Genomic DNA, 9,557 nt, shown 5'->3' on the forward strand with positions numbered 1-9,557 from the left:
AAATCTTGACATCTGGGCCAGTTTCTCACCCTGAGGGAGGAAGGGGGAGAGGGAGGCATAGAGTAAAGTGTGTGTGATAGAAAGAGGAGAGACCCCGAGTAAGCAATTTGAGCCACAATTGAATAGTCTAATCAACTTAAAAGGGTTTAAATCCAGTGGTTGAACCTCACCTCAGATGACTTTGATCAAAACTCTGAGAGGATCCCTGGGTGATTTGAAAGCACAGAAAACCCAGAGAAGGGACATTCAGGTGTTTTAGACATGGCATATGTCTGTACATTGTCTCCCACAGCTACTCAGAGCTCCTGAGCAGACATGCAAGTGTATCTTTGTATTGCTGAATATCTGGGAAAATGACAGCAGAGTAGATAGATTTATCCAGTCAGCTCTTGGTGACCCAGTCTTGGCCCAAGACTGCTGTTGTTTCCTCAGGGTTTCACCAGACTCAAGATGTGCCTTGTAACATCTTAAAAAGTATCATGCATTGCAGTTCATGGGTATTTTTTGTTTCTTTTTTTTGGTGGTCTGGGAACCAAGTCAGGGAGGGCCTCATGCTTGCAGGACAAGTACCATTGAGTTGACATCTGGGCTCCAGTTCATGAATGTTTGAAAAGGCTACAAACTCTCCAGAACTCTGTGAGTTGCTGTTTCATAATCACCAGAAGTCAAAGCCATCCTGCCTCCCTTTCAGAATACCAAACCGAAACATGTCTGGTTAACACCCCAAAACTCCTGTCCTGTGAGAGCCTAACAGAGAACTGAAGTCGCTCTACTTCAGAGCAGGGCAAAGCTAGTGATGGTGTAGTGGGTTTCTTTGGTTTGAGGTCCCCCACGGTGGTGCGCAAGGAAACAATGGACTTCTGGCCTTGAACGCAGGACTCCCACATGCTCCATCTGCACTTCCTCTCTTGACACTTCTCCCTGGCTGGGATTTGGCCATTTGAAAAGACTCCACAAACTAAGAGAGGTGATAGGAAGCCAGTTGAAGTTGACTCCAAAGAGAGCTCTTGATACCTTGACTTCAGTGGAGATGGAGATGCAGAGAATTGAACGGGGCCTGCAGCCTTGTGAGCACTTAAAGGGCTGAAGCTGATGAGTTGTTTGAGAGTGAAGGGACACAGGAAGGGAGAATGGGTGATCCCTGAGCTGCTGCCGGGCCTTACGACATCACTCATCAGAGGGGACAATAGTTTAGGGGATTTTGAATGTCCTATTTTCTGGCCAATGGAACTTGATGTCTTTTACATAGGAAGTCGAGATGTCCAGAGCAGCTGGTCCCCAAGTGCTGGGGGCAGCCTGGCGCCCCTGAGGAAGGGTGGCTCTGAAGGTTAGGAGCCATTAGATACTCCTTTCCCAGCCTCTCAATGTTTACCACAGGCTGTGTTCTTTACACTGACTGTATAGAAAGAGGAGGTATAGTAAATGCACCCCATATACACCTCAGCCCAGGCCCTTTGCCTGGTCTGTATTGTGAATGGGGAAACATAGAGAAAAAAAAAAGATGCCCCTTTCCCCTAGTTTTGGTTGGGAAAGGAGAGTTTTACTGGGGAGGAAGGGAAATACAGGCCATGGCGGCAGCGTTCCTGGGAGGGACAGTCTCACTGGGAGCTTCCAGGCCCTGTTCTGGGAAGCCTGAAACTCCCCCCACCCCCTTTCTGCAGGACAGCCCCACCTCAGCATGTCGACTGCACTGGGCTGGGTGGAATTAGCTCTTTGGGGCAAATATGACACAATTTCCAGCAGGCTTTGAAGCCTGGATCTGTGGCTTGACCGCTGAAATGCTGCCACCTCCCGGATAGGGCGTGACAAGAGGCTGCAGTCGAGACAGGCTTCCTGCAGTGGTGCCAGGGGAAAGTTGAAGGCCCTGTGGCAAGAAAAAAAGGTGCGTGCTCGCTTCGGCAGCACATATACTAAAATTGGAACGATACAGAGAAGATTAGCATGGCCCCTGCGCAAGGATGACACGCAAATTCGTGAAGCGTTCCATATTTAAAAAAAAAAAAAAGAAAAAGAAAAAAAGGTGCAGTGTGGATCAAAGTTCTTTAGGTCAGGAGGAAGTGGGCGACGAGGTTCCCATTTTGGATTTGGGCCAAACCAGGTTTGCAGAACTGCTGGGAAATGACTGAAAACTCTCCTTAGCCAGGAGGGAGGAGGGTCACAGCATCTGACTCTTGTTTGTGTTCAGACCCCCTCACTGGGCACCACAAACTTTCTGAGGTTCCAGGGTCAGAGAGATAGCATGGAGGTAAGGCGTTTGCCTTTCATACAGAAGGTCGGTGGTTCAAATCCCGGCATCCCATATGGTCCCCGGAGCCTGGCAGGAGCGATTTCTGAGTTTAGAACCAGGAGTAACACCTGAACGCTGCCGGGAGTGACCCAAAAATCAAAACCCAAACCAAAAAACAAACAAATAAACAAACAAAAAAACAACTCTCTGAGGTTCCAGTCTGCACTGTTCTTGAGTTTAAAAACATCATCCAGGCCAGGATGGCAATTTCTATTTCCTGGGAGAATAATCCTTAGAAGCCTTCTCTCACGTTAGGATCCTATTCTTGGTGGTGGCGGTGGTGGTGGGTGATCAGCATATGTGGCAAGAGGGGAATCCCTTCAGGCTGTCTCCCCTTCTTTCAGGTTCTTCAGGTCTTGGCCCAAAACTTAGCTCATGAAGCTCCTTGCTCTGCCTCATCATGCTCTCCAACTCTGAAATCTCAGCTCCTTCGCTGACCTCTCAGAGGAAAGTTTTCATGTCCATTGTAGGCTGTAAATCCTGAAATTTTAGAACAGTCCTTTGTGTAGAATACACTGTGCGTATTCGTCATCATGACCCCTCAAAAAACAACAACAGGGGCCAGAGCGATAGCACAGCACAGGTGGGTTTGCCTTGCATGTAGCCAACCCAGGACGGACGGTGGTTCGATTCCTGGCATCCCATATGATATCCCGAGCCTGCCAGGAGTGACTTCTGAGCACATAGCCAGGAGTAAGCCCTGAGTGCCACCGGGTATGACCCAAAAAAACAACAAACAAAAAACGCCAAACAAAACAACAACAACAACACCCTTTATGCCTGTCCCTCGCCAGGGTGAGTCTCAAGCAATGGATGATTTGCCCCAAACACACCTTCCTTCTGCTTTTCTGTCTCCCTGCTTTTCTGTCTCGAGTCTGGCTGTATGTTAATTACCTGTCAATCAAATAGTAATGAACGGTAATAAATAGTAATGAACCGGACCTGTGGGAATTAAGTAGCTGAGTGGGGGGCCGGAGAGATAGCATGGAGGCAGGGTGTTTGCCTTGTATGTAGAAGGACGATGGTTCGAATCCCGGCATTTCATATGGTCCCTCGAACCTGCCAGGAGTGATTTCTGAGCGTAGAGCCACACTTGAGTGCTGCCGGTGTGACCCCTCCCCCCCCCAATGAAGCTGAGTGGACTCTGAAGCCCTCACTTACGCTTGACATATGACCAGCACCCCCGGGTAGAACTATTGGGTTACTCTGCTCTTCTAGGTTCTTTCTTCACTGCTGTGCACCCTGGGGAGGCCCTCTCCCCCCCCACCAAGAGTTAAACTTGGATGTGACCATGTCAGGTAGTGCCTGACCCTGGGGCTGTCAATAAACTGTGCACGGGCCTCGTGGCACCCTCCTGGCTCTGTCCAGTGACCCCAAGTCCAGTGATCTACTCAAGTCTCGAATCTCTGAGGACAAGGACTCCCTGCCTTAGTTTGTCCTTCATTGTGCCCCATGGTATTGTTGCTTTGTTTTGGTTTTGTTTGTTTGTTTTCTGGGGGGAGTGCATCACACCCAGTGGTACTCATGGATCATTCCTGGCTCTGCACTCAGGAATCAACTCCTGGCAGGGCTCAGAGATCATATGGAATGCTGGGGATTGGACCTTGGTTAACCATGTGCAGGGCCACAGCCCTCCCTGCTGTATTATAGCTCTGGCCCTGGCATTGTTGCGTGTGTGTGTGTGTGTGTGTGTGTGTGTGTGTGTGTGTGTGTGTGTGTTGTTTTGGGGTCCAGCACTCGGTGGTTACTCCTGGCTCTGCGTTCACATATCACTCCTACTAAGCTCGGGGGACCATATGGGATGCCAGGGATTGAACCCAGGTTCGTCCTGGATCTGCCACATGCCAAGCATTGTTGCTTTTAGTGGTAAGTTCCTGGTCTTTCCTGCCCTGGCAGTTCCTGGGTGCAGAGATGAAACACCTCCCAGCCCCTATTATGCCCAGACCAGCACCATAGTGGCTCTGACGGCTGTAGCAGGGTTAAAGCAGAAGGAGACCTGGATTCCTGTCCTATTTGGGGCACAACCAGGCAGAACTCCCTCTTCCCGTCAAGGAGCCAAGACCCCAGCAGGTGGCTTGCATTTGGGTCTCCAGTTCAGCCAGGCCTGGCAACTCAGCTTTCCCAGCTGGGACTGTCACGCACCCCTGTCCGAGCAGTGGCGCTGGCAGGGAGTGGCCACACGGAGGCAGCAAAGACCCACCTCTGTGGGTCTGCTAGTGTTTCTAGCAGATTTCTTCTCAGCAGGACCCAAGAGGGTGAGGCCCACCTTGTCTTTCTCGAACCCACACCTGGAAGCAACATAACAGGGTCCCGGGAAGACTCCCAGATTGCTCCCCATTTGTTTCCGTTTCACCCCAAATGGTCAACAAATATTCTGCTGGGCAGTTCCAGCATTATCTATGAACTACATGATTTTTTTTATGCTAATGACCACTTTATGATGTATTTTGGTGTTGTTTTTCTTCAAGCCAGACTTGAAGAAAATGCAGGCAAGGGGTCCAGTACCAGGGCCCCAAGATACGGTGACACTGGCTAGGATCCTGCTGTGCCGGGCTTTCTGGGCCACCCCAATAGTGCTCTGGAGTTTCTAGGACTGACATGGGGTCTTAGTGGTCCCTGGAGTTTGGGGTGTCTACTGAGGGTGAGCTGCACGAAAGGAGCCTTGACCCCCTGCATAATCTCCTGATCCACTTTGTTGTTTTTTTTTGTTTTGTTTTGTTTTTATTATATATAATTTTCATTTTGGCCATATTGGCTTGATCCACTTTGTTTTTTATGTTTTGTTTGTTTGTTTGTTTTTGGTTTTTGGGCCACACCCGGCGTTGCTCAGGGGTCAATCCTGGCTGTCTGCTCAGAAATAGCTCCTGGCAGGCACGGGGGACCATATAGGACACCGGGATTCGAACCAACCACCTTTGGTCCTGGATTGGCTGCTTGCAAGGCAAACGCCACAGTGCTATCTCTCCGGGCCCTTGTTTTTTATGTTTGTTTTATTTGTTTGTATTGGTTTTGGGGCCACACCTGGTGACACTCAGGGGTTATTCCTGGCCATGCGCTCAGTAATCGCTCCTGGCTTGGGAATCATATGGGATGCTGGGGGATAGAACCGTGGTCCATCCTAGGTTAGTGCCAGCAAGGCAGACACCTTACCACTTGCGCCACCGCTCCAACCCCAGCCTGATTCACTTTGTGATTTTTTTAAAGAGGACTTTCTACATCCACCCTCCAGTGGTTATTGAGCAACTGTTGGCAATATGATCTGGAAGTAACTGCAGGACTTGATGTCTTGATATATCACACTCATTTGAAGGAGATGAGCCTCATGTCCAGGACATCAACACAGAGCATGGGCGAGGTCCCGAGTTTGTCCCAACATCCCCTTGTTCTCTGCCCCAGCACTGCTGAACTACAGCAGCACCATATGACTAGTCTGACATGGAGTATCTGCCTCCAAGGGTTCCAGCATTTAGGAGCTTCTTCCTTCACCAAAGCCAGAGTCCTGTCAAGCTTCAAAGGTCTAGAAAAGGGGCCAGAGTAGTAGCACAGTGGTACGATGTTTGTCTTACACACAGCCGACCTGAAACGGACCCAGGTTTGACCCCTAGCATCCCATATAGTCCCCTGAGCCTGCCAGGAGAAATTTTTGAGCGCAGAGCTAGGAGTAATTCCCAAGTGCTGCCAAAAAAAAAAAAAAAAACAAACAAGACAAAACAAAACAAAACAAACAAAAAAACCCAAAAAAAACAAAGGTCTAGAGAAGATCTTGTGGGCCAAATAACTCAGTGTTCTGGAGTACATGCAAGAAAGCCCTGGGTTTGTTAAAAGGAGCTAATTTTAGGAAAATCAGTTTAATCCTGATTGCTAAGTAAATAAGAATGATGATTTGCAACTAGGCAGAAAGCAATGCTCTAGGGATGCTCTGGGGTGCTGGAGATCAAAGCCCAGTTTTCCGTGTGCCCCTGTACTATCTCTCTGCACAAGGCCTTAGACATTTTCTCCCCTAAAGCAAAGAAGATGAGGGAGGCTAGAGAGATAATACACTGGGGGACGGCATTTGCCTTGCATGTGGCCGACCCTGTCTCCATCCCGAGCACCCCATATGGTTTCCTGAGCCTGTTGGAGTGATTCCTGAGTGCAGAGCCAGGAGTAACCCCTGAGCAGTGCTGGGTGCAGCCTCCAAACAAAACAGAACAATAAAACATAAAAGCAGAGAAGGCTGCCTGAATTCAAATGCCAAGAAAAGAGCATGGCATGGCCCAGAAACCTGTGAGAATATTGGGGAATGCTGAGAGCTGGTGCTTTTCCCAGGCTTTGCAGGATATCTCTCCTCGGTGTGTGTGTGTGTGTGTGTGTGTGTGTGTTGAGTGTGTGTGTGTGAGGGGGGGCGCTGGAATGAAGTGTTTTCAATTCTAGAGGCTGAGATTCCTGTTTTCCTGGGTGCCATACTAAGTGGCTGGGGACACGGCAGCAGCATTTCTTCCCGAAGACGTGGGGACAAGGGAAGGTCACTCGGACTCCTACGAGGGAGGTGGGCTCTCTCTTGCGGAGTTAGGTAACACATGCTCCACCACCCAGAAGCCTCATTTCTGGGAGCGTATTTGAATATGCTGGGAATCACGAGGGAGGGAAGTGGCCACAGCAATTGAGTTCATGAGCTGCTGTCTGCAAGAGGACAGGCTGTGACAGGAGAATGGTGTCCTTAATAAGCATGGGCAGACAGCTCTAAGATTTTATTGACTCTATACCATGGGGTGGTGGACTGGGGCGGCAGCTGGCCATACTCCGGGCGGGCAGCATCAGGAACGCCAGAAGGAAGAGGTCAGGAAGCCTTTGGGGACGGGCACCTCCCTGTCGTGCAAACATTGCTCCAAGAACTGCTGAAGGCGAATGAGGGAGCCCATCTGGCCTGGGCTGGTGATGGCTTCCATCCTGGGCAAGTACTCCTCTTGGAGGAGAAGGAGCATCTTCCAGAACTGGAGCCGATACTGCCTCATCAGGGCATTGCCACACACCTCCAAGAAGTCATAGAGAAGGGTGGCGGTCACCTCGGGCAGCGGCTCCAGGTTCAAGATCTGGGCCAACCAGCGCCAGCCCTGATTGAGGCCGTGAGGGTGAGTCTCCTGGGGGTTCCCGCCTGGCCACCGCAGCTGAAGGATGGCAGCATAGAGGCGCATCATCCCCGACATGCGCTTCAGGAAGCTGTGCTGCTGCTCCACGGTGGCCCCTTGAACCCGGTAGCCAAGACTCCTCTGGTAGTCCTCAAGAGCCATCCCTTCTCGGAAAGCTGGGTAGAATGGGACGGAGTAAGGACACTTCTTGTGCAGGTGAGCGAGCAAGAGGTCTCCCACCCTGGGGTGGAGCTCCCAGATGCCAGCGGCCACCAGGGCGATGGGGAAGGCAGCTTGGTGGTGGGAGGCCACCTCCTCTTCTCCTTGTTTCACCAACTTCTCCGCTAGCTTGTACTGCACGAAGTCCAGTCCCTGGGGGGTCTGAGTGACCGACACGGAATGGCCCCCGGTAGAAACAGGTTGGCCAGACAGCAGGGCGTGGATCCTGTGGAAGATCTCTTGGAGCTTGGAGCCTGCCACGGCGGAGATCTGGCTCACGGGGATGGTGGCTGCCTTCTGGAGGTTCATCTTGATCTTCTTGGTCTGGCTGTCTTGGGCGTTGGTGAGGCCACCCAAGGCCAAGGCGCACCGGTCGGCTGCATCCTGCAGCTGCTGGTACCACTGCATGGTGCTCTCCTGGGCCTGGCCCTGGAGACCTTGGCTCTGCTTCCCTCCCGAGCCCTGGCTGGGGGCTGGCAAGTCCTTGTGGACCTCAGGCTCCTTCTGCGTGTGCGATTGCTGAGGCTTGGCCCGGGCCGCTTCTTCCTGCCGCCGCTTTTCTCCCTTGGCCGCGGCCACCTCCTGCTGCAGGGGGGCAAGGAGGTCCCGAGTGTCCTGGAGAGCTCGCTCCGCCTCAGCCCGGTCCTCTGCGGCGGGAGGGAGATGCTCCCCGGAGCCACGAGTGAGGGCGGAGATGTGGCTGCACGGCGGGCTGGCAGGGGCGCGCGAGGTGGCGGGATCCCCCTGAAGCAAGTGCGGCTGCTGGGCCCAGGCAGCTGGCGGCTGGGGGAGGCGCGGTCGCTCCTCCTGCGGGGCGCACAGGCTTGGCCCACGACCCTCAGCCTCCTCCTGGCCAAGTCGCTCCTGCTCCTCTGCCTTGAGGCGCTGCTGCTCTGCTTCCCGGAGCCTCTGGTGGAGAAGCTGGGCTCTGTGGCGATGCGCGGCTTGCAGCTGCTCTTGCCGGGCCAGGGCCTCCCGGGCGCTCTTCTCCAGGACCCGCCGCAGGTCCTGGCACTCTTGGTGTCGCCTCAGCTCCTGGTGCTCCTCGAAGCGCTGCAGCTGCTCCGACGCCCTCTCCGACAGGGCGCGCACCTGGCGCTCCTGCTCCTCCTGCCAGTGCCGCAGGCCTGGTGTGCCTCTCCTCCTGTGCGCCAGCTCGTACATTCGGAGGCAGCCTTCGACCTCCATCCCCCGGCTGGCGCGAAGTGCTTTCGAGTCGAGAGGCTGACATTCCTGTTGGTCCCGGGTGCCATCCCGAGTGGCTGGGGACACGGCAGCAGCATTTCTTCCCGAAGACGCGGGGACACGGGAAGGTCGCTCGGACTCCTCCGAGGGAGCTGGGCGCTCTGGTGCGGAGTTCGGCAACACATGCTCCACCACCCATCCGGAGTAGGAAGAGAGCGCGGGGAGGGACCCCCCTTCTCCCAGGACATCCTCGCCCCGCGGCAGCCAGTCGCGGTGGTAGCGCAGGCGGCCTTTGTCGGAGCGGCGCAGCGCCTGCAGAGTCTCCCCGCAGCGCCCGTCCGAGGGCATGGGCATGGCTGAGCGCGCAGCGCAGCGAGTGGCCGGGAGCAGGGTCGCTGGGGACTGAACAGGGCTGCGAACCTGAGGGAGGAAACCAGGCACTGCGTCCTTGGGGGAACCTGACCTAGGCCCCGCCCAGGAATGGGAGGGGTCTCGGGCAGAATCCCCTCCAACGAAGGCCTTCCCCTTCCCGGCAGGGGGCTGAAAAGGATCCAAGGTCTTCTCCGCATCCCCACTCCCACCGCCCACTCCCCGACTCCATCCCTGATTCCTTCATGGCACACACCTGAGCCAGGCATTACTTTCTGGGCTGCATTTTCTTGACCTCTAGTAAGGGAGTGAGGGACACCTACTGTCCTTGAGTCTTATTTTTGCTCAGCTAAAATACCTGGTGGTGCTGGCTGAAGCTCTTCATCTCG

The 9,557-nt window shown here is 53.5% G+C and overlaps 1 protein-coding gene and 2 non-coding genes across 3 annotated transcripts; 2 read left to right on the forward strand and 1 right to left on the reverse strand.

Annotated features, from left to right (window-relative positions):
- The first annotated feature begins 1,355 nt into the window (after window positions 1–1,355).
- Window positions 1,356–1,488, forward strand: LOC126025430 (small nucleolar RNA SNORA51). Its single transcript, XR_007501435.1, has one exon. It is a non-coding gene; the product is annotated as a small nucleolar RNA SNORA51 (small nucleolar RNA).
- Window positions 1,489–1,886: 398 nt separating this feature from the next.
- Window positions 1,887–1,993, forward strand: LOC126025021 (U6 spliceosomal RNA). Its single transcript, XR_007501074.1, has one exon. It is a non-coding gene; the product is annotated as a U6 spliceosomal RNA (small nuclear RNA).
- Window positions 1,994–7,083: 5,090 nt separating this feature from the next.
- Window positions 7,084–9,147, reverse strand: LOC126023810 (mRNA export factor GLE1-like). The gene has a single exon (XM_049784183.1). The coding sequence runs from the start codon at window positions 9,145–9,147 to the stop codon at window positions 7,084–7,086; it is 2,064 nt and encodes a 687-aa protein (XP_049640140.1).
- Window positions 9,148–9,557: the final 410 nt, after the last annotated feature.

Source organism: Suncus etruscus, chromosome 12 (assembly GCF_024139225.1).
Source record: "Suncus etruscus isolate mSunEtr1 chromosome 12, mSunEtr1.pri.cur, whole genome shotgun sequence".
NCBI lineage: Eukaryota > Metazoa > Chordata > Mammalia > Eulipotyphla > Soricidae > Suncus > Suncus etruscus.